This window comes from Protomyctophum parallelum (assembly GCF_964188405.1).
Source record: "Protomyctophum parallelum genome assembly, chromosome: 19".
In the NCBI taxonomy this organism is placed as follows: domain Eukaryota; kingdom Metazoa; phylum Chordata; class Actinopteri; order Myctophiformes; family Myctophidae; genus Protomyctophum; species Protomyctophum parallelum.
The window spans coordinates 36,883,672-36,908,309 of NC_139717.1; the positions used below are offsets into that span (position 1 = coordinate 36,883,672).

At 45.1% G+C, this 24,638-nt stretch overlaps 1 protein-coding gene across 2 annotated transcripts in view; it reads left to right on the forward strand.

Moving 5' to 3' along the window:
• Positions 1-22,052, forward strand: part of LOC310877255 (pleckstrin homology domain-containing family G member 1) — a 52,762-nt gene extending 30,710 nt beyond the window's left edge. For both annotated transcript variants that reach the window (XM_083791058.1, XM_083791057.1), the window contains exons 3-16: positions 1,612-1,712; positions 3,657-3,726; positions 8,573-8,619; positions 10,601-10,751; positions 12,023-12,154; positions 13,394-13,576; positions 14,152-14,247; positions 14,986-15,072; positions 15,658-15,778; positions 15,873-15,934; positions 16,155-16,343; positions 16,726-16,845; positions 16,945-18,790; positions 18,982-22,052. In XM_083791058.1, the coding sequence (XP_083647184.1) occupies positions 1,612-1,712; positions 3,657-3,726; positions 8,573-8,619; positions 10,601-10,751; positions 12,023-12,154; positions 13,394-13,576; positions 14,152-14,247; positions 14,986-15,072; positions 15,658-15,778; positions 15,873-15,934; positions 16,155-16,343; positions 16,726-16,845; positions 16,945-18,790; positions 18,982-19,940 (4,164 nt within the window). In that variant the 3' untranslated portion in view covers positions 19,941-22,052. The remainder of the gene's footprint in view (positions 1-1,611; positions 1,713-3,656; positions 3,727-8,572; positions 8,620-10,600; positions 10,752-12,022; positions 12,155-13,393; positions 13,577-14,151; positions 14,248-14,985; positions 15,073-15,657; positions 15,779-15,872; positions 15,935-16,154; positions 16,344-16,725; positions 16,846-16,944; positions 18,791-18,981) is intronic.
• The last annotated feature ends 2,586 nt before the right edge of the window (positions 22,053-24,638 follow it).

Sequence of the window (24,638 nt, forward strand, 5' to 3'; positions counted from 1 at the left end):
TTTTCTTTATTTTGCCTTTACACACACACACACACACACACACACACACACACACACACACACACACACACACACACACACACAGACACACAGACAGACAGACACACACAGAGACAGACAGACATGTGCGTGTTTAAGTGATCTGCGGGTGTGTGTTTGTACATGTTGTGGGCTAGCCCAGTACTTTTCTCTATGTTGTAATGTCTTGGTCCTGCCCAACTGCAGACGTTTGTGTGGTTTGAAAACCATTACTGTGCTTGAAACTCAACTGCATGATTGGGGTGTGCACAGCTAAATCCAGAGTACCAATTTAAATCTGAAAGTGTAAAGAATAGTGAATGAATTGATTGATACTCAATGTGTGGCTGTGTTCAATGGCACCTTTGTTTCTGGCGCGTTGATGTGTTTTGGGGGCAGGACCTCGCCTGGTAACTGTTAAATTAATAGCCTGCAGGTATAGATGCTATCAGTACTTAACCCATCTGTCAGCGAGACAGACGAAAAGAGAGACACGACGGAGGAAGAGAAAAAGGAAAGGGTAGTTGTCGGGGGGGGGGGGGGGAACGTTCTCCCTTCCTCTCCATTTTTTGTCTTTTATCTCCAAAAAGCTGCAAATGATGCCACATACAGAAATACCTGCCTCGTCTACCCGTCTCTGTCTCGCAGAGAGAAAGCTGGGCGTGTATAGCATGTGATCTGCTAGAGATAAGTCGGAGAGTTAAATCTGTTTCCACAAAAATAAGCACCCCCGTGAAACACAGCAAACCGTCCGTCTCGTTGGCATTGTTGTAGTCTACCGTTTTATACTGTATGTATACACAAAGTTTCAGTCTAATATACCACTGCGCTGCTGCCTCGGGCAATATGCATAATTATGCATTAGGGGCAGTCGGCAGATGAGGTCTGGCTGCGGCCAGGCTAATACATTTCGGGGCCATTTGAAAATAGCAGATCTACAAGCTCACAGTGAGCTTGTAGATCTGCTATTTTCCAAAATATTTTGAAAAGGGGACATTCTGCATGATGAGTACTTTTACATTTGGTACATTAAAGGTATATTCAGTGATTTCACTTAATTCAAATATCACTTTTTTTTTGTTTTGTTGTGATAATCCTCCCTACTATAGAGTGTGCTGGCCATATAAGGAGTTCCTCCCTGTCCCCAGTTAACCCCTGGGGGTCAAAAACCCTTAGGTTTCGTTTTTGACTCTATCCTGATTGGACGAAAGGCTGGGTCCCACAGCCAAAAACGAAACCTAAGGTTTTTTGAGTGAAATCACTGAATATACCTTTAATTTGATGCCAATACTTTTGTACTTTTACTCAAGTGCATTTTAAATGCCTGACTTTTACATGTAACAGAATATTTCTACTACAATACTCTACTACATTAGAGTATTGATACTTTTACATTTAAGTAAAAAGAATTGTGTACTTTTTCCAGCTGCTGCTTCGTTGCACGTGTACACTCTTCAGAGTTATGTTAACGCCAATGCTTTTTTTATTGTGTACAGTCGCTCACACATCACTGCTGATTGGATTTCCTTCTTCATACTTTGATGTGTACCACTCCTGACACCGTCTCCCCCCCCCCCCCCCCTCTGTCTGCAGGACTATCTGGAATGTATCAGTAACCAGTCTCGCCTGGCCCTGAGCGCAGAGGATAAAGGCTCTCTATTCGGCAACATCCGAGACATCCACCACTTTAACAGGTACAGCACAGCCCCGTTAATGCTGCATCACCATAATGTACAGTATAGTGTATCACAAGCATAATGGTAATATCGCCGTAATAGTCTTTGTGCGTGGCGGAGCAATTGACACACCTAGAGGTTCATTTTCACCAGGGGGAGCGGGGCAGGCAGGGAGGGAGGGGACGGCGACATGACAGGCGGAGCGACAAGCGGGCACGATCCCCGTGAAGACGTGCTCGTCTCACACACATTTTTGCGGGCTATATTCTGTATTTATTTGGATAGTGCAGTGGAGAGTGACGGGGAGTGACACGCAGCAAAGGTCGTCGGGCATTAAAGCCTATGTGGTATGCGCCTTAACCACTGTAGGCCATCGGCGCCCCACACACAGTTTAGTGTCAGCCATCTCGGGAAACTCGTGTTAACGAACGCCTGATTAGGTTGAAACGCACTGAGAGACCTCGCTATCGTGTCGGATGTGTACTGTAGGCCACTTCTTCGCTTGTTTTCAAGAATAGAAGACGATTTTCCAATTTTTTTAGGCGCTGGGCTTCTCGATGGTGTCCCGCCCGGTTTCGCCAAGAGACACTCGAGTGTCTGTGGGGTCTTTCTGACCCATTTTGAGATTTTGAAGTTGATTATCTTTGCCCATGAAGCTCTCAGAAGGTTCCCTTTTCCTTTTTGTTCATCTGAGAAATGTTCTAAATATGAATTTAGGCATACTTATACCATCTCTGCCTGGTTGAACTTTTCCCTTACAGTCGTGGTTCTTTGTGGTTCCTTGGGGGGGGGGGGGGGGTTTGGGGGGGGGGGTTTGGTTCTAAATGAACACATACAGTACATGTCTGTAACTCTGGGAGTATACAAATGGAACCCTTTTCCATTTGTACACTCACAGTTATGAAATAAAAAGGTTTCAGAACCACCTCTCTACACAGTGCTGAACAGTCCTCTATTCACATGAGGAGCGCAGTGTGAGTAGGCAAAAGACCTGTAATGTATATCACAAGTAGGCGCCTGTCGGCGGCCTCCTGTCTGTCCTCACTCCAGCATCCTAATTTCCTTCCTGCCATTGAAACCCAGTCAAAGCACCTGTTTATTTCAGCTGTGGGCATTTTTTGTTGTTGCAGTCAGGTGTGTGTGTGTGCACGTGTGGTCTGTGTGTCTGTGCGGGCTCGGTCTGCATATTTGGTTCCACGGCACCACGCTGAACTTTGCATGAGTTCAGTGAGTCTAGGTATTCATTCTGGGTGGCTACGGTAGTATCAGCCATGGTGGTCCAGACGCGCACTCTTTCGCTACCCTATTCATTTCTCAGCTGGCGCACAATGAGAACCTGGAAAAGAGGAACATAAAAGGCTGTTTAAAGCGGTCACAATGACCTCATGTAACAACCATGAAACAATAACTTCACAATTGTTTTCCATAGGAAAGGCAAACAAACACACAGATGCGCATGCGCACTCACGCACGCACGCACGCACGCACGCACGCACTCTCACACACACGCGCATACACACACACACACACACACACACACACACACACACACACACACACACACACACACACACACACACACACACACACACTCTCTCTCTCCTGATTTCAATACATGGAAGTCACTTATTTGTTTAGAGCAAGATGCCCTAGGACCTGCTTTCTATACTCATGGTGACTCTTGTCCCTGACATTTAGTGACATTGTTTGGAACAATGAACGACGAGGAAACCGTTTTGACAGTTTTTATTATTTCCACAATTGAATCTGACAGATGAATTGGGTGTGTGTGTGTGTGTGTGTGTGTGTGTGTGTGTGTGTGTGTGTGTGGGAGAGAGATTGTAGCTACATAATGTGCTGTAAATGTTAATGGTTTAGCAGTTCTATGCTTGTGCTTGTGTGTTCAAGCATGCAGGTACTACCTCTAATACTGATGTTTTATCATGTCAATGTGTGTTCCAGAGACCTGCTCCATGACCTTGAGAAGTGCAACTCGGACCCTGTGGCCATCGCAGAGTGCTTCGTAGCCAAGGTGAGGAACTAAATCTGCCTTGTCTTTACTTCCTGCTCACACAGTCGCACTCCTCCCCAGCCTGTTGAGACCTGTCCTAACAGCTGGTACACACACACACACACACACACACACACACACACACACACACACACACACACATACGCACGCACGCGCGCACGCACGCACAGGCGCGCACGCACGCGCGCACACTCACACACTAGGATAAAGAAAATGGCTGGCTGTGCAATTGTAAAACTTTAACATGATCGGTTGCCTAAATCAAATGTAGAATGGATACTGATGGGTGCTACTGGCACATAATTCAGTGCGTCTAACCTTGCATAAGGTCAGGGAAAGCTGTCTGGCCCAGCCGTGTTGTCTGTGTTTTTACAGTGGACAGGCGCACGAGTGGAATGCGATTCTCGAGTGCAGGAGGGCTGGCAGGGGGAAAAGGAGAATTTCAGAGGAATTTTAAGGACTGTCCAAATGTATAATCATCTCCCTTTACTGGATACTTTTAAGTAGTTCTTCAAGAAGGAAAATATGGACTCACAGGCAATCACAGCTTCTTCCTCTCTCTGTATACTGTATTTGTGTACTGGATTATATGGTCTGCATTTCTATAGCGCACGCACATCCGCCCACTGCCGTGCCCAGGTGCAGGACAAACAACAGTTGGCATAAAATTAAAATAAAGTCCCCACACTGGCTAGAAATGCTCCACTGGGTTTTATTGGGCGCTCGACGTTTCGATCAACAGATCTTCTTCAGGAATGTTCCAGAACATATACCAACACAACAACGTATTACACATACATTCAACATTTTATTACACACACAGGAATATATAGGCTACAGTAAGACCAGTGGATCTATGACACCCCTAACAGATTATGGAAACAAAGATAAGAACAAAATGAGCAAGCATGCATCTCACACACAGTCAGTCCCTCTGATACAGTAGTGGACAGTCATCATATCATGATTATCGATATGCTTATGCAGATAAGTGTTTCGCCACCGAGTCAGGTGTTTCGCCACTGAGTCAGGCAGCTGAGGTCATTATATCGCGGCCATGACCATGACCTTCCCTTTCCCAGGCGGCTGCTCCATCCACTGCTGCCCCATTATTCGTATACGTATATTTGCGTTCCAAATATTGACATATCCCACTGGCTCCAATTCCCCTTTCTGCGTCTCGCCACCTCCGAGTCTCATAAAAACTATTATATCATCATTCATGTCCCATGACGATAACTCGCAAGCCACATTCCAACACATCCTCTAAAACACTGCCCTCCCTCTCTCTACTCTCTACTACCACAATTACACACAATAACACACTGTAACTGTAGCTGTCTGGCCACGTATAAAGTGAGTGTCGTTCAGTCATGCAGGCTTCCTAAATGCAGTAGCTGTTGTCGAGATGCTTGTTTTACTGCTAACCACACCGCCATCTTACGCAATTAACTGGAATCCATAAACAAAACAAGATGCAGACAATGATGCAAGCCACCATTTAAAACCCAATTTGGGAGAATGTTTCCAATTGGTAAAGGGCAAAGAAGGCCACGGTACTAATGAGTTGTTTGCTTGATTACTACCAGTGAGTCAGCCAATCCGTTTCCATATTAAATTAGCTTAATTAGCTTTACTCTGGCCTATTGGAGGTGCTGGTGATCTTTAGGTATTTACTATACAAATGAGTGAAAAGTCATTATGGTGTTGACGTTGTGGTCATAAAGTTCTGAAATACTTTATTGGGGCTAATCTGGCACACGCACTGTGAGACCCATGTGGGTTTCGTGATTAGCTTTTGGAATAGTAGTAAATGTTATGGGCCCTTTCTGATAACACAGCTGTAGATAGACCTTGGCTCAAGGTATCTCTGCGCATCGGAGTATGTGTGGGTGTGCATTTTTCTGTGTGTGTGTGTGTGTGTGTATGTATGTGTGTGTGTGTACATGTGTGTGACTGACTGTGTGTGTGTGTGTATTTGCATGGATGCGTCAGTGAGTTTAATGAGGTCATGCACTTGTGTAAGGTCAGTAGCCAGACCGCTGCCTGGAAATCTGTGTAGTCTTCACTGGCCATCACGCCCTTGTGAATCTGAGACATGTGTGTGTGTGTGTGTGTGTGTGTGTGTGTGTGTGTGTGTGCGTGTGCGTGTGCGTGTGTGCGTATGCGTGCGTTAACAGTCTTCTTTTCACTCTTTACCTTTTACCAGAAGTCTTCTTATCAGCCTGACTTCTGGTAAAGGGGCTGAATTATACGAGAACCTATAGTGTTCTGTGAAGCTTAGTCATGGTCACACAGACCCAGAGAAACCACACACACACACACACACACACACACACACACACACACACACACACACACACACACACACACACACACAAACTGCAATTGCTTCAGCAGACTTGGGAGTCAGACAAGAATCACAGAGCAGGAAAAGTGTTTGAAGCAGGGGAAGTAGATTGTACTGAATACTGATCATAAATCTGTTGCTCTCACCTCTCAGATAATTGGCCATCCTGGTGATCCCAAGTTCCACTCCTACAGTGAAATGTGTTGACTAAGCCTCTAAGGCTTTTATGGGTCGCTACATGCTGACTGAAGCAGGGAGAACGCAATTAAAACAAGATCACGGCCTTATCGCACCAACAAATGAAATGGCTTCAGCACTTAATTTTAAAACTCATTCGCCATGTCCAGACTCTAGGGACAAATCCATATACCAGCAAAACCTATTGCTGTGATGACCATGAAGAAATCTATTTCTGTGCAATGTCATAACATTTAAGGGATTTGTCCCCCACCAATCAAAGCCAAGCCATTAAGAAAGTCATATCCGGAGCTGTTCTTGGCTCCATTTTCTAGAGTGGACTCAAGGTTAGGTCATCAATCTTCATAAACGTTTAGAATGTAGATGCAAAGAACGATGCAAAAGAACGCTTTCATGCAGTGTTTGGATACAGCAGCTCGCCTATAAGTTCATGTCATTTTACAAGGGATTTATATTAAAGATGTGGGTTATTTCTGGTTGGTTTCAAAGCTCCGGGTTCAAAGCGTGGGCGCACATGTGTGTAAATAGTCTGTGCCTGCATGCATGCTGGGTACAAATTTGCAGTCCTGCTGTGGTTTTGGATGCCTTTAGGGGTATTAGAGAGTGTGTGTGTGTGTGTGTGGCGTGTGTGCGTGTGCGTGTGTCATCAGAAATCAATGGTGGCACATCTGGTTGTGTTTAGGCCTGGTCTGTGGTAGCAGACTGCTGGAGACGAAGAGAGAGCTCTGCTCTTCAATTTAGAACGGTTCCCATGGAGCACCTCAGAGATGTTTAGAACGGTTCCCATGGAGAACCTCAGAGATGTTTAGAACGGTTCCCATGGAGCACCTCAGAGATGTTTAGAACGGTTCCCATGGAGAACCTCAGAGATGTTTAGAACGGTTCCCATGGAGCACCTCAGAGATGCAACGTGTGTGTGTGTTCGTTCTATCTTGTGGCCGGAAGCACTATTTTTGCTCCATTATTAACTACGCGATTGTTTGCTGCGGTTTAAATAGAAATGTATAAACACATGCATCGGACCCATAGGCTGTGTGTGTGGGGTGGGGGGGTGAAGGTGAATCAGGACAGTCTTCCATCATCTGACCTGGGTGTTCATAATGCCGTTTTCCTGTGATAACCAGCAACCACTTCCTGTGTCAGACCAAGCCTGTTGTATTTTTAGACACACAAGTTCAATTTTACTCCCTGTGTTACGCAACACATGGGGGCGACATCCCTGGGCACCCTGTGCGGAGGCCCTGCAGGAGGTTGTGTGTGGGGCCGGGGCCCGGGGGGGCTGTGAAAGGACAGGCGATTTAACACAAACAGATGTGGGAGAAAACTTCAAGGAAAATGTATAGGGAAAGGCATTTAGAATAAGGCAGGAATACGGGATATTTATGGGTAAAAGATCCAGAGATGACGTGATCGTGATGGGTAGGTAAATATCCAGATGGAAGGAGTAAATGAAAAGGAGAATGGATGGATGGGGGGGGGGGGGAGAACAGAGGAGACACGTCGTTCATTCCAGCTTTGATAAGTCGTGCGGTCCCTGATGTCTTTGATGTTCAGGGAGGCAGGCATGCAAGGTGAAAAGGGGGTCAATTAAAGGGGCGGATTACGTGGGGATATTTAATCCCAGCTCTCTGGACTATTGGTAGCAACATAACCTTAAAGGTAGGGACGTACGGGCTAATCATAAGCTTATACTGTAGGGTGGACTTTCAATTACCGATGCTAGAGAGAGGTGGCTTTGTCTGCCGGCTCGGAACTGTGTGGACCTGTAAACAAAACAAAATGGACCATTCACCAAAGCAACGCTCAGCCAAATAGACCACAGATGCATGGGCTTACACACAGTATTTAAGGTAGTGCGCACATGCTTGAACACACACACACGTGAAAGCATACAACTTCTAACCTTTAACATTTTCAGCACATGACATTATGTACAACCGCACACACTTACTCACGCACGCACGCACGCACGCACAGACACACAGAGCAAGACACACTTGCAAACGCAATGATTTACCACAAGTGGATGCACGCACGCACGCACACAATCACACACACACACGCACACACGCACACACACACACACACACACACACACACACACACAGAGCAAGACACACTTGCAAGCTCAAACATGCAATGATTTACCACAAGTGGATGTAACACACTGTCATCTTGCTTTCCCCACTCAACTTTTTGAAAGGCCTCAACTCTTCAGTTGTAGTTTATTTATTTATTATGTGTTTGCTGTTTATTTATAGGCATGCACAGACTAATTCTATGCTTATCGTTTGTCAGAGTGAAGAATTCCACATCTATACGCAGTACTGCACCAACTATCCACGGTAAGACGGCAACCTATAGCGTATGTCTATCTCACACATGAAGCCTGACTGTCTCTCACTCTCTGCATTGGACAATGTGTACTGTACTCCTTTGCACATTCATTTATTGCTATATTGCCCTGTCACTCTAGACAGGGCAATACTGTACATGGTGCCCTGTCGCTGCATAATACCCAATCCTTGCGTCTTCCCTGTCACCCTATCCCGATATCTCCTCATTCCCAGCGTCTCACATTATAGGCCTATTGTGTACACTGACTGAGCCACGGCATTACCCTTCCCTACACAGTCAAACGCTCCCTACCCTAGGACTGACACATGCTATAGAGGCCACCTCCACAGGAGTCAAAGTGTCTACTGACAATTATGCCCCAGGGTCTCTCTACCTCCCTCCCTCCCTCTCTATCTCTATTCCTGTCTCTTCTTTTATACAGGACCCATTGACAGAGTTACAACGTACACACTGACAGATGGGTATTATAGTTGACACTTTATCGTACCTCAAGGCCTTAATGTTTTATTTCACGTCGTCTGAATAACGCAGCATTGTGGGCCACCTGTGTGGGTGTCTCAGCCTGATGTGTGTGTGTGTGTGTGTGTGTGTGTGTGTTTTACTGTGTGTGTGTGTGCGTGCGTGCGTGCATACTTTGTTTGTGTACCTGTATGTATGTACTGTATGTGCACAAGTGCCCACACAGTAAAAAAATATTCTTTGCGCTAGCACATAATGCCTGATTTGCCTTTGCCTTGTGATTTTACAGATCGGCAGTTTTGTTGTGCAAACGTATATACAGTATATAAAGTATATATGGAGTATATAATGGAAACAAGTCCCCAGGACTTTTTTGTGTTATCTTTTAGGCTAAATGTCTGACTGTACCCCGTGCTGTTTACATGTCTGACATTTCTAATAAAGTATTCAATAACTCAATCAATAACTCCGGTTTAATGCTCCCACTGTATTTCACAACAATGCTGACTGATCAGCAGAGAACACACCTTCCCTTCGGGCTACTTTGAAGTAGATCGGCTCTGTAGGCAGTTTGACAAAACATACAAGTCATTATTTACAACTTAATGATGACTAATTGAGCGCAGATCGTGTGTGTGTGTGTGTGTGTGTGTGTTTGTGCGTGTGTGTGTGTGTGTGTGTGTGTGTGTGTGTGTGTGTGCGCATGTGTGCACGTGTGTGCACGTGTGTAAAGGGGCCATTGTCAACGGGTTGAGATAGACCCTCTCCCACACCCTCGCACAGCTGCTGACCCCCACCAAGGTCACACACGACAGACACACACATAAGGACATGCACATGAGTGTACACACACACACACACACACGTGCACGCCACCGCAGAAGCCAGGGCTGCAGATGTATCTTGGTCACACTGAGCTCTTAAGGTCGGGTTTCCTCCAGAACAATGTGAGGCCTGTGTGGAGCCTGATGGAATTTAGACATGCGTGCACACACACACACACACACACACACACACACACACACACACACACACACACACACACTCGCGCACGCAGACAACTTTTGGACAGCTCACAACTTTCGTTCTCAAACTTCTCTTTTTTTCCTGCAGTCACATTTCTACACTCACACAACGCTACGGTCACTCTTGACCTGCCTCCCCTGTCCAGTAAAAAAGGCTCTTTCTTCCCCAGTAGGTCACAGTAACGCAGATCCACTGACCACTAAATACTCTGATCTTACAAGGCTCTATACTATAGAGTCTCAATAGAGCATCAAAACACCACGCTCTGTTGGACCGTGTGTGTGTGTGTGTGTGTGTGTGTGTGTGTGTGCGCGTGCGTGTGTGTGTGGCCTTTCATGCTTCATCGGTTACATTTTCTTCTTTTAAAGTCCAAGGTTTCTATGGGGATGAAATCAAATAGTTTCAGTACAGCATGTACTGCTTTCAGTGGGTTTGTTTTTGTCTGTCTTGACACATCTCCCTTTTCTTCCCTGCGTCTCCCAGGTCAGTGGCTGTGTTAACAGAGTGCATGAGGAACAAGGCGTTGGCCAAGTTCTTCCGCGAGCGCCAGGAGTCTCTGAGGCACTCCTTACCCCTGGGCTCCTACCTGCTCAAGCCAGTGCAGAGGATTCTCAAGTACCACCTACTGCTACACGTATGTCTGTCTGTCTGTCTGTCTGTCTGTCTGACGCACGTACATGCCAAAAGGTTTTTATATGGCGTCTTTATCCAAAGCACTTTGCAATGTACTGCACTGCACTTATTCGCACACACATTCATTCGGGGGGGAAACCGTGCAACCATGCAAGGCTCCGACCTGCTCATCAGTAGCCTTAAGGGGTTCAATGCCTTGCTCAAGGACAACACTAACTCAGTATAGGGGGGGTAGTAGATCGAACATGGCAACCTTCCGATTCCCAAGTGACCAACTCAACTCACACAACTCATTTACTGCCGATGACGTCTTTTTTGCCAATGGCGCTCGCTGCCATTGACGTCAGGTTTTCTTTTTTCGTTCTTTTTTTCAGAATTGCCTCTTATATCTACCGTATAGTAGCTTCTCCGACACCAGGCGACACTCTCTTCCGCTGTGGTCCGTCAATTAAATGTTTCCCCGCCGTCCACTTCCATTATAAGTGCGATCTTTGGCCGCGTTTTTATCTGAATTGAGGCTCAGATTGAGGTGATTGAACAGAACATCATTACAAAGATCTACCTCGTGGTTACAATATTAACGCTTGTGATTACTTTTAAAGTTACGATCGCCAAATTAGCCGTAGGCGATTTTGTTCATTCAGTTCATTTGGGGTGAATTTTGGGGTTTTAAAAGAACCTGCTGCTACGGGCAGCGGTGATGGACATTACACTGAATCACGGGTGGCAGTAAATTAGTTTTAAAGGACACATGTGCACACTTGCATGCATTCAATCTCCCAAAATATTCACGTCGCCCCCATTTTGCGTTCCCCTCACTGGCCTCTGGTTGCTGCCCGCACCCTACTAAACACAGGAGATGGTTTGCAAGGCAATCGAGGACATGGCATGATTACAGTGGAGAGGCCAAATTGCTTAGACAATATTTGGTGCCCTGTCTGTGCTTGTACTGTGTGTGTGTGTGTGCGTGTGTGTGTGCGTGCGTGCACAATGTACAGACACATAAGCTCCTGATTTACATGTCTGCCTTTTTGTCTTTTTGTCCTAATCATAAAGGAAAGTGTTAACTTTGAGTGTGTGTGTGTGTGTGTGTGTGTGTGTGTGTGTGTGTGTGTGTGTGTGTGTGTGTGTGTGTGTGTGTGTGTGTGTGTGTGTGTGTGTGTGTGTGTGTGTGTGTGTGTGTGTGTGTGTGTGTGTGTGTGTGTGTGTGTGTGTGTGTGTGTGTGTGTGTGTGTGTGTGTGTGTGTGTGTGTGTGTGTGTGTGCCGTGCAGGAGATAGCCAACCGCATGGAGAAGGACACAGAGACATACGAGGTGGTGCAGGAGGCCATTGACACCATGCAGAGAGTGGCCTGGCACATCAACGACATGAAGAGAAAGCACGAGCACGCCGTTAGACTACAGGTACTGAAATCCGTCTTTAAGACACCCAGAACCAATCATAATGGTTGGTGTGTTGTGGTTCAGTCAGTTCCATTCCATCATTGACCCATTCTGTACGGGAACCCCTTTTGGCGTTTTTAAGCATTAGGTTATACCTTAACTATTGAAAAAATAGCGCTACGAGCTTGTAGATCTGCTATTTTTTAAAAAGTCATAAAAATGTGTCCCAAGTGGGCTTCCATCTAAAGGCCTATTGATAGTCCAGTTTTTGAAGAGGTGACCACCGAAAACTACAACATGACGTCACTCAACGGTGGTCGCCGCTTACACAACACATCTCTCTGTTTTTTAGTGGTGCAACCACTCCAAGGAACAGCAATGTCCGTGTTCACCTATGTGTCCGCCTATGTGACGTTAACCCACCCATGCACCTATGTGACTGTGAGCACCAGTATGACTACAGAGAGAGAGATAGTGCTGCACTGTTGTTTGCTAATATGAGAGAGAGAGAGGGGGGGGGGGGGGGGGGCTAGCAAACAGAGCTTCAACACGCTAGAGATGTTAATGATTAAGTTATCATCATAAGAAATCAGCGACCCCGGAGTTCTCCTTTAACTTGCCAAGCCTTATCACTGGTGGAGCTAAACTTCCAACTGAAAAGAAACTTAAGCTCTGTACGGCAAGAGAAGTGTGTACTAGCAATACCCTCATTTTGTATCTCAGAGATTTGCTGTGGCTCAAATTATCTCTGTGATGAAACAAAAGTCTTTGCAAAACATTTTTATACAGCCTCACAAAGAACAACGGGTTTAAATGAGCCTGTCCCTCTGATCCTCCCCACATCTTGTGCAACGACCTTGCGTTTTCCACCAGGGCTAATGAAGGCCTTGCATAAGGACGACACATAAAAGGGAAACTTGTTTCTTTTATCAGCTGGGAGCCAGAATGGCCAAATGCTACAGGAATGTGTGTGGATTCTGTGGAAGCATTTACTCAGACTGTCTGGAAAAATGGGTGGGGCTAAATGTTTTTGTGTTTTTGTCTAGTTTTTGGGTATTTTCACTTTTATTTTGCCTTGTACATTTACCTTTGACATTGTTCTTTTTTCTGCCGTTCAATTTATTGTTTCCATGTAATTTCTGTCCAATCAAATTGAATTACTTGGTTTTACAATTAAGTTAGAAACTTATAAGCATCTGTTACTTTCTTTTCATTTGTATCTCTCTCTCTCTCTCCCCTCTCTCCTATTCTTCTCTGTAGGAGATCCAGAGCCTGCTGACCAACTGGAAGGGCCCTGATCTGATCGGCTACGGAGAGCTGGTTCTGGAGGGGACGTTCCGGCTGCAGAGGGCCAAGAATGAGAGGAGCCTGTTCCTGTTCGACAAGCTGCTGCTCATCACCAAGAAGCGCGAGGAGTCCTACACATACAAGGCTCACATCCTGGTCAGTTCACTCACTTCACTGGACAACATTACGCACCATGAGCACTTTATACATCGTTGATGTCCAGCAGGAACCTAGAGAGATCTCCAAGATCAAAACATTATGCAGTTTTTGAGTGGTGCAACCACTCCAAGGAACAGCAATGTCCGATTAAGTGTTAACCTATGTGTTAACCTATGTGTGTGGCTACGAGTACCAGTAGGGACAAAAGTGGCGCTGTTGTGCCAGAAACAGAGAGAGAGAGAGAGATAGTGTTGCACTGTTGCCTAGTGATAATTACAGAGAGAGAGAGAGAGAGAGAGAGGGAGGCAGGGGGAGAGGGGAGTTGCACTCAGTTCACACAGGTGTGATTTCTTCTTTTCTTTTTTTTCTTTTTTTGAAAGTGTGTATATGGGATTTATAAATATTTCACCAATGCAAAGTATTAACAAGAGCTTGTGTTGCGAGTAAATAATAATTACATTGGAGCATTTCTTGAAAAGTAGCGTTTTTGGACATTTCCGCACGACAGCGAAAATATGCTCTTATTGACTTGTTTTTCTCACCCTGTCAACCTGTCCTCTCTGTTTCTGCAGTGTTGTAACCTGATGCTGGTGGAGGTCATCCCTAAAGAGCCACTGAGTTTTAGCGTGTTCCATTACAAAAACCCCAAACTACAGCACACAGTACAGGTACAGTAAACACATATTTAAATATACAGTGTGCATAATAGATTTACAAAGCAAGCGCACACAGCATCACAAAAGTCAGTCAACTTACTGTCATTCCCTGTACAGTAGTCTACTGCAAGGGCTCACAAACCTGATGTCTCCATGGGAACCAAATTATAGTGAAAATTTCTGATTGGCTCGTAAATCACCTATTTTCACTACTTAAGTTATTATTTTTTATTAATGGCATTTCTTTGATTTGTTTTTTTAATTCATGAAATTCTCTTGACAAAAGTTTTGAAATGTCTTTTTAATTATTATTATTATAATTCTTTTTTTTACTTTTTTGAAAATATATAATATATATTTTTATAATGCCGTGACCCATACAAATGGGTCAAACATGCCAACCCTCTGTTTGGGAAACAGTGGTCTAGTGTGTAAGATGGATAGCTGCAAAGCCGAAGTGAACAAGAGTTCACAGGTGTGTCTTTGTTGAGTAGACCGGCCAAGTGCTCAGACACGTCGACGTGTTTAGGGTCTAATGTCAGCCCTTGTCTCGTAACCACAGGGTTCTGCAGAAGCGCCCGAAGAAGTAATCTGTGTTACATAAGGAAGCCTTAGAAGAGAGCGGAGCACAAGAAGGGCATGTTCCAAATGTTTCTCAGGCTAATCTCCTCATGATCGTTCTCAACGTCTTATCGTCTTCTCATCTGTGTTGTGTCGTGGTGGTCTCTTTTCTTTTCTCCGCTCCCCCAGGCCAAATCACAGCAGGATAAGCGCATGTGGATCTTACACCTGAAGAGGCTGATACTTGAAAACCATCCGGCCAAAATCCCAGCCAAGGTCAGCGCCGGTGCTTTCCATCTCTGATGATGTGAACAGTTACATAGTGGGAAGTGCTGTAGAGCCTAGGTTTTCTCAGACGCTCGCACGTGGTCAATCTATGAAATGATTAGCAGACAGGATATGCCTTTTTTCCGAAACCTCGGCATGGTGTACTACGTATATAGGGTATAACGGTAGACTACGCCACTGATAGTGGGATATTTTGGAACTATCGTAGAATGTTGCCCGCTGTTTTGTTTCCTCTCTGCTACTGTTTTTCTGTCCTTTTTTCCTTCCTTTTTTCCACTCTCCATTACAAGTACATTATTAGTAGTGTAATGTTTGCGCAGCTGTTGTCTTTGTTTTTTGGAAAGGTGGAAATATGATCACTTTGGCCCAAAGCAAGTTGTTGAGGCGGCTCATTGTACAGCGCATTAAAGGCTTTACAGTGTCAAAACATGAACACAGATGCATGAAAACTAATTCATCATTATTTGGCTGACTGAAGACTGTACTCTGGTGCCCTCTAGTGTTGAAGTGCAGAGGCATTCCGCATGTTCACCACTTCTGTCTTATGCCCTCTTCTGTTATCTTAAACCCTAGGCCAAACGAGCCATTCTGGAGATGGATGCCATGCCAGGTTTTCAATACAGCCCTGATGGTGACAAAAAGGGCTCCCTTCAAACAAAAGAGGGCCCTACTCCGCGTAGGACCCGCAGGAAAGGTGAGACGCCGGCTTTCATTCCGACAGAAGAACAGAACACTTTTTGTCCATTGATCAATGATCACTCATTACATTTCTCAACTCCTTCCTCCAGAACCTCTGTCCAAATTACTGAAGGGTCCAAAACAAAGCGGTGCCAACGCAGACGGTCAAAAGGTGAGTTGTGAGTTAGAGTCTGCTACATTTGCACTCATGCACGCAAACACACATGTACCACACACACATGTACAGCACACACACACACACACACACACACACACACACACTCATATTATATCATTTCAATATAGGCATTTAGCAGACGGCATGTAATATATATTGTGTATACAGTATCATATAATAACTCTCAAAATGCTGTAAACTCATTCCTCTACAGCGGACGAGTCTTGGTGCCACCCTGCTGTCTCCGGTGTCCCAGCTGGCTCTGGGCACTATTGGTCGTAGTCGCAGCCTTATCAACCAATCACAGGAGTCCCTGGACCCTGGTGACCACTATGACCACAGTGACAGAGAAGGGGAGGAGCCACATCAGCAGGACGCTGACGATGAAGACGACAGTGGCCTGGTGAGTGAGGCCTGTGTCCACAATGATTGTGACTCAATTAGACTGACCAAGTCCAGTTATACTAAGGGAAAGCCCCACCCCCACAACATCCAAGGGTCAATTAAAACAGTGGTTAAAAAAGTAACCAGACCACTTATAACATTTTATAGAGTAGTTATACTCTAGTTAAGCTTTGTAAGTCTGTCTGTTTTAATGTTTTGGAGAGGTCCTACGGATGGAAATGAGCTTACGCTAAATCCGGTATATTTACACTTAATCATGTGTACTGTATATGTCCTACATAAATAAACTTGAATGTGCATTGTCCTGACCAAATTAACATTAATAAAGTAACGTCTCTTAAATTGAGTGCTTCTGTTAAGAATGTAAGTCTGTTTTTCAGGGAGGAGGGAAGAGGCTGCGAGTCCCTGGTAAGGGCAGCAGGAAGAGACTGAATCCTCAGGCATCTGTCGATAGCATAGACCAATGGAAGACCTTCAATATGAGTACCTCAGACCTACAGGTATACTGGTATACTGTATGCCTGATCATTACTAGGCAAAATATACTAGTAGTTCTACCTTTTAGAATTCATTCTGATGCTCTTCACTCTTCCTTTCAGAGAGCGAGAGAGACTCTGGTGAACCACCCGCCACTCATCAGGACTCCTCACGTGATGGAGGACGTTCCTGAGTCCCCACGTACCCCGCTAATGGTCCCAGGAGGCGAGCAGTCGGTCAGGAACATCTGGGCTGACCACAGCGCACGCAGGGCCATGTTCCCCACGCGCCAGCTCACCATGCAACCCGACGACGAGGAAGAGGATATCTACCAGATGTTTGTGCCCACCGAGCACAGTGTGATGGAGCCGGAGACGCCCCCGGCGCCATCGGAGGCCACCTCCTCGCCGGCCAGGTCGGCCAGGCCCTGCAGCTGGCACGTGGAGCAAGTGCCCACCGTGCAGGTAGACCCACCGCCCAGCGGGGGCAGAGTTCTGCGGAGGGCGAGCAGCGCGGGGGAGAAGGCCACCGAGGGCCGACAGAGCCCTGGCGACGGACAGCCCCATCTCGCCGACCTTGAAGTGATCCACACCGAATCATCCAGCAATGAAATCTCTGGGTCGTCCTCTGCAGAACAGCTCACGATGGATGACATTGAGAACGTTTACGACAACATCAGCTATGAGGACCTAAAGAGCATGGGGCTCATCAGGAGGGACCATGAGGCCTCTAAAGACACACAGGGTGCCAAGGTCAAGACAGGAGGGGTACATGATGTTCCAGGGGTCCAGGCAGCAGAATCTAGGATAGAACCGGACACTTCCTCAGAGAGCAACCGGTCCTCCACGCAGGAGACAGAACCGTTTGGGACATGTGAGCTCAAGATAGTGGAGGAGGAAAACATCTACGACACCATATGTTTCAGGGAACCACCACCAAAAGATCTGAAGGGAATTAGTGACGGGAACAAACAGGAACAACAGAGGGACAGTCTGCTGGCTTCTGAGCCAGACCTGACTGAAAGCCTCGGAGGGTTCGTGTCTGAGGAGAGCCTCCATTTCGGGGACTTTGAAGAAACGGACCCCTCTCATCCTGTCACGTGTTCGTCAGAACCAGACTATTCCTCCTCGTCTGCTTCAGAGACATTTTCTCAGCGCTCACACGCCGGCGACAAGATGTCGGAGCAGGTCGACGAGATCTGGAACGACCTGGAAAACTACATCAAGGTCAACGAGAAGAAAGCAGACCGACTGCCTGCCGCCTTCCCCGTCAGCAGTCGGGAGTCGCCGAAGAAGGCACCTGCAGCCAAGAGCAGCCCTAAAAAGAAACCTTCTGAAGTTTTCCCCCAGGCGCGTTCGTCCCCTACCAAGAGTCTTCCGTCACATCAACCTGCTCCCCCGCCCATCTCTACAATGCCCACTTTCAACATCCCAGTCATCAATTTCCCTGAGCCCCTAAAAGGCACTGTAGAAGGAGAGGACAGCGGTCTCCCTGCCCCTCCGCTGCCCGTCACACCTGGTACTGTGAAGAGCATGCGCACCAGACTGGCCCGTCTGAGCAGCGGCAGTTTCCGCCTGGAGGACGAAGATCTGGTAGAGCTCCCCCAGAGTTCCCCGGTCGCCCCACAGAACGAGAACTCCCTCGGGGACTTCCATAGCCTGTTTCCTGGGGAACTGGCGGGCCTGCACTCACCCCTGGCTTCCTCCTCTCTCCTCCTGGGTGAGTCCGTGGACCAGGAGCTCATGGATAAGTCCAAAAACCGTGTGTTCAACATGGCGCGGCAGTACAGCCAGAAGATCAAAAAAGCCAACCACCTGCTGCGCATGAAGAGTATGGAGCCAACCAACCAGCTGCTGCGCATGAGGAGTATGGACCCAGGTGACCCTTGCAGTCGGTCCAGGGCTGAGAAGAAGCAGAAAGACCTGGCAGACATTTTAGAAGAGAAGAAGCAGGGAGGCGCAGCCATAGGTAGATTTAAAAAATGTTATGGTTTCTAACAATAATGTACACATTTTAACTTCTTATTATGACGTGTGTTTGGTTCTCCAAATTAAATGATCGGTGTTATGTTTGAGGGATTAAGACATGGCTTAACTAAATTGTTTGAGAATAAAATGTATTTTAATATTTAAGAATTAAAGTGATTCTTGCTTCTCCAGGTGCCAGGATAGCAGAGTATTCCCAGCTCTATGACCAGGTGGGGTTCCAGACCTCCTCAGCTCTACAGGACAGCCACTCAGGCCTGCCCTCCTCTACCTCCATGCCAGAGTCCTTCCTGGAGGACGACTGGCTCCATTCCACCTACAGCAACGGAGAGCTTGCCAGCTTCATGTCGTTGACCAGTGAGGCTGGGGAAGCCTGTGCCTCTTCCACCCCCCAGCGCAAACTCACACCCTCCTCTTCCGACCCTGCCTTCAAGACCCTCCCTCCCCCTCCCACCACGCCACCGACCCAGAGGTGGAGCGCCTGCGTGCCGACGCCCAGCGACAAAGAGGATCACGTGTACAGTTCCATAAAAAGACATCCGACCTTTAATGCCCCCTCCTCCTCCTCCAACTCAAAGACTTCCCCCAGTCGTTGTAAGTCAGTCAATGCTCTGGGCGACCGGCAGCAGGACATGGACAACAGCGGCTTGTTTGTCTCGATCACCACTGCAACTGCTCCCGCACTGTCCCGCGAGAGACTCCACACCCCCAGTCTGGGCCAGGCCGGACGGCAGAGCAGCCTCCCGGAGCGGTCCAGCCACGGGCAGCCTGAGCTCACCTTGCAGGACAGTCGGCAGGTGGTGGTGTTGAACAGGGCCTCTGCTGTGCTGACGGCCACAAACAATTACCTGGCCAACTTCAGGGACAACGACGACGACGATGACTACGTGGAGATCCGCTCCGAGGACGAGAGGGAGCCGAGCGGGCTGGCCACGTTGGATCAGAGCCGGGGGCTCGTTCTGCAGTCCCAGAGTCTGCCGTGCACGCCAGCGCACTCCTGTCACCCGCTGAGCTCTCTGGAGCGGAAGCAACTGGAGAAATACTTATGGAGCGAGCCCCAGCAGAGCCAGCCCAATATCGTCCAATCACTGAGGGACAAGTTCCATTGTCTGAGCTCCAGCAGCTTCGCCTGACCAAGTGAAAGCCAAACCTGTATCAGCTTAAGCAATAATACAATAAATTACAAAAAAGGGACTCTGCAGCTCTGCCTGGATGCCTGTGCCATTACTAACACAGCAGAATACAAAAGACTTACTAATTACTGATACTGCACAAATGTGATGCTTCCCCTGCAATTCCTTTGAGTGCTGCCAGATTATATGTAGAAGCCTGCATTGTTACATATCCTTGCTGTTACATGCAATACAGTTACTGCCTGACCTTCACACGGTCAGAGTAGCACATGCCAAATCCTGCATGTGAGCTGCCTTAGCACTTCCAACATCGACTATCTTCTGTGTGATTTACCGTAAGGGTTAAATAACAGGTGGAAAAGGTTTATGCAGTCCTCTTCAACTGATGTTGGATCATGTTGTCTCCTTTACGAAGTTTGACCCCAGTGAACCTCGATTTTGAAACAAACCCTTTAATTACCATTGAGATTATTTTAAGCATTTTTACGCTGCTAGTTAATCTTAACCTGTATAAGAGAGATGCTCCTTGTGTCTAATTTTCAGTGGTAGCTAGCATTTTAAATGTTATAACACTGTCAAACAATTCAAACAGGCAGCTTGAGAAATCTGCAGTTTGCTACTCAGGATAGAAATGTAGCAAAAATCTATTTTACAGCTCAGCAATAATGGTAAAACAACCAATGCAACTTAAAAAAACAACAACATTTAGGTTATTATGAGATCCTCTCGATTGAATATAACTAATAATGGGCATGTACAAAGTTGTGCTATTTGTTGTCAATGGTATTGCGCTCCAACACCTCCACCATCCATAGGGTGTCATGCTTTAAAATGGATACAAGATGTTGATATTTCAGATCTGGTAAGCGAGGTAGGACTTCATATTTATTTTGAATCGAGTAACTCGTTTTTGTTTTAAGATGAATCGGTCCCGGGCTTCCGTCAAAAAAATGAAATGTGTATCTCAACATGAGAATGTTTCTTTTTTACTTTGTTGTTAAAGTGTGATTTCAGATCATTTCACCTATTCTTGTTTAACCTGTCTATTGTGAGGAGGACATGTGAACATTTGTCATAAAAGCACTCAATGTGTTTTGTGTCTTGAGAGTCTCTAGACGCTGGTAAAATGCCACCAACAGTGTATGTAAAATGACACATTTTATTTAACATTGTGACATTGTCGGCAAAGTTGACCTTCAACAGGGACCACAGAGGAGCACATTAAGGAGTATAAGTTAAACCACAGTACTGTATTTGGTGTACTTTTGTTTTTGTTTAGTTTTTTCCAAACTCAAACAAATAGACTTTATGCTTTGTTTACTTTTGTTTACTTAATGGGACACTCCCTACTGTCACACTACTGATACTGCATGCACACTATCCCTGATTGACCGAATTATGTTCGAATTCTGAACAAAGTCACAGTTTGGTTTTCAATTAAATTAAATTAAATGGTGTTCACATAAACACGTTAGTTGTTTCATTTTTCCCCTTGAAGTAAACCCAGTATTTACAACCAACACTAGTTCATGTTGAACAAGTCACTTAAAACATCTTATTTATTTGAAAGAACGGATCCCAGCCCCATTTCACTGTTAGCACAAGTCACAGACAGTTTGTAAATGAAAGTAAAATCTATTTATTAAAAAAAGGCTGTTTTTATTTGGATGCCGGGGCACTTGCCAAATTTAATTAAAATACTGTGAATATTATCAAAAATGTTTTATATCACACACTGCAAAGTTGGAAATGCACAATTCACCGTCTAATGTTCAGTTCAAGAAATATGCATCAAAGACAACTTAAGAATATGAAGTATGTTTCTTTTTATATTTTCATTGTACATGTTGGTCCTCTGTTTCACTGGTGGGGATTGTCGGTCTTCATTGACTCTTTTTTTTGCACTTTTCTTTCTTTTTTTAATTTACATTTTACCTGTAAACACTTTGTAAAGATGTACATTTTAGGAAAGTTATTCTTGTATGCCATAGGTATGCTTTATAATGCTTTAAATTTAAGTTAAGTGTACTGTATTTTTTTAACTGCCTAGTTGTCATTGCTCAAGTACACAATGTATTGGAGGTAATAAATAAATTCAAGTTTAAAATCATTGTCAGATTATGTTGCCATTGATTATGAAAGTTCTTGTAAATATTGCATCTGATGGAGCATCCAACTGCCACCATTTATAATTTTTTCTTCTAGATGTCACAGGTGACACATTGCCAGAGCTCCAAAAGTGAGCCATGATTTTCAAATGAGAGGGCAAAGACATATCATATTATTTAGTTTATAGGGTCAATATAAGTAAATTAATGTATGATAACCCTTACACAGGAATAGCTTTTTCATATTTATCTTCACCTATATACATTATAGGTGAATAGGATGAAAGAATTTAAGAAATAGTTATGAAAAGTCTGCAGTTGATTACTTAACTTGAAGACAATGATTTATTGTATTACAAGTTTTCTGAAATTGTACATTTAAATATGCAAATTAGGCATTATATAAGGAAAGTGTGCCTGAATTTGCATAACCTTCTAGAATCGAAATCAGAAAATTGGATAAAGTGTCAATGCGTCAATAAGCGTAGATGGATAAGTCACCCATCTTATTTCATATTGATTACATGTTGGAGTCAAAAGGTTTCATACGAGGGAATATTAAATATATGTATCACTCCATAAATAAGAAAATACTGTGAGCAGGCATACAGGAAAAACGTTTTGGTAGCCAAAGTGAAAATTAACATATGAGTTTGTTTCATCAAGTAAGATGAATTAGTTATGTGGAAATGTATATGGAAAGGGCACCCTTCATGTAAGTAATCAACTGCGAAAGTCTCATGGTGATAACTATTTCTTATTTTTCTTATTTTTCTATTCACCTATGTACATTGTACAGTATACGTGAAAATAACAAAATGTGTGATAACAAAATATGAAAAAGCTACTCCTGTGGAAGGGTTATATTAATTTACTTATATTGACCCCTCAGGCTATAAACAATTGATTATAGGTATGGTTTTGCACACATTTAATAATGAAATCTTGTCTGACTCAGGGACTGTTGAAAACTATATTCTTGTTGCATCCTATAAGCATTCAAAGGTGGCAGTGTAACGGCTGTAGGGACTGTAATGGAGCAGTCCAGGTAGGTAGCCTACTAGGTAGGGATTGATTGATTGATTGAAGTATTTATTAACAGTTTGCAGAATTACAGTACATTTCAAGCACAACTCAATACAAAAACTGTTAACTATGGACGACACCATAAAGCATTACACTTGTTTACAATAGGGTCCACCATTTTCAATGCATCAGAACATTTAGAGACGTACAAATATACACTTCTATATAGCCAAAAACATACATACATACATACATACATACCTACATAGAAGTTGAAGCAGTTTTTAAGGACCCACTTTTAGGCCAGTGCAACAGAGCATGCTTTTGCCTTTTTTTAAACCCTACCCATTTTAACAAAATACATACACACACACACACACACACACACACACACACACACACACACACACACACACACACACACACACACACACACACACACACACACACACACACACACACACACACACACACACACACACACACACACACACACACACTTAATAATGTGTGTGTCTACTCTGTAGGCTATGTTTGTATGCATGTATCATCTAGCGGTATTTTTGTGTCAAAGACAATAAGTCCACAAGATGATCACATATTTCGTCAGGTCACCAATTTCACCGTAACACTAGCTGCCATGTCATGTCACACACACACACACACACACACACACACACACACACACACACACACACACACACACACACACACACACACACACACACACACACACACACACACACACACACACACACACACACACACACACACGGCTGATGGAAATACATAATTTCATTGCGATCAAAAATAAACCAGCAATCGTACTTTCAAACTGACATTTAAACCAACCAATCAACGACCAGCGACAGCCCACAGCCGAACCAATCATCGACCAGCGATAGGCCACGTCAGCCGAGCCGACAAATCAACGACGAGGGGTGGGCCACAGCTGAGCGTAGCGTAGCGGCTCGCACCGGCTTTCAGGCAGATGCACTGAGACTTTCACAGAACCAGTCGCATTTTCTACTTGCTTAACCGCAACCTGAAACTACCTGCTCATCTGCTACCAACGGACCACCATTACACACAGTTACAGAGAGAATACATCGACAACCAGGACAGGAACCAGTGTTTATCTTGCACCAGTGCTAATTTTCTTGCTTTCCTTCTTCTACAGTGAGTTTTATTTTCGAATTACTACGTTGGGCTTGGGGTAAGGGCCGGGGAATACCGTTGCCGCCTGTCGGTATCGTTGCGTCGACTGTAGTTGTGTTTTTCAAATACATTTGTAAGCATTTGGGCTGTCGGTATCTCCTTGCATCGATAACGTCTGTAGTTGTGTCGGTATCGCGTCTGTAGTTTTTTTTTCAAATACGTTTGTAAGCATTTGGGTTTTGGTATCATCGTTGCCTCGATAACGTCTGTGATTTTCATAAACGTTTGAAAGGATTTAGGCTGTCCGTATCCGTTGTAGCCTAGCTAGGCCACAACTACTATCACAGAGGGCAATTGTTTTTTGCACCGTCAGTTTCCGTCTTAATTATTACCGTTGTACTGTGTT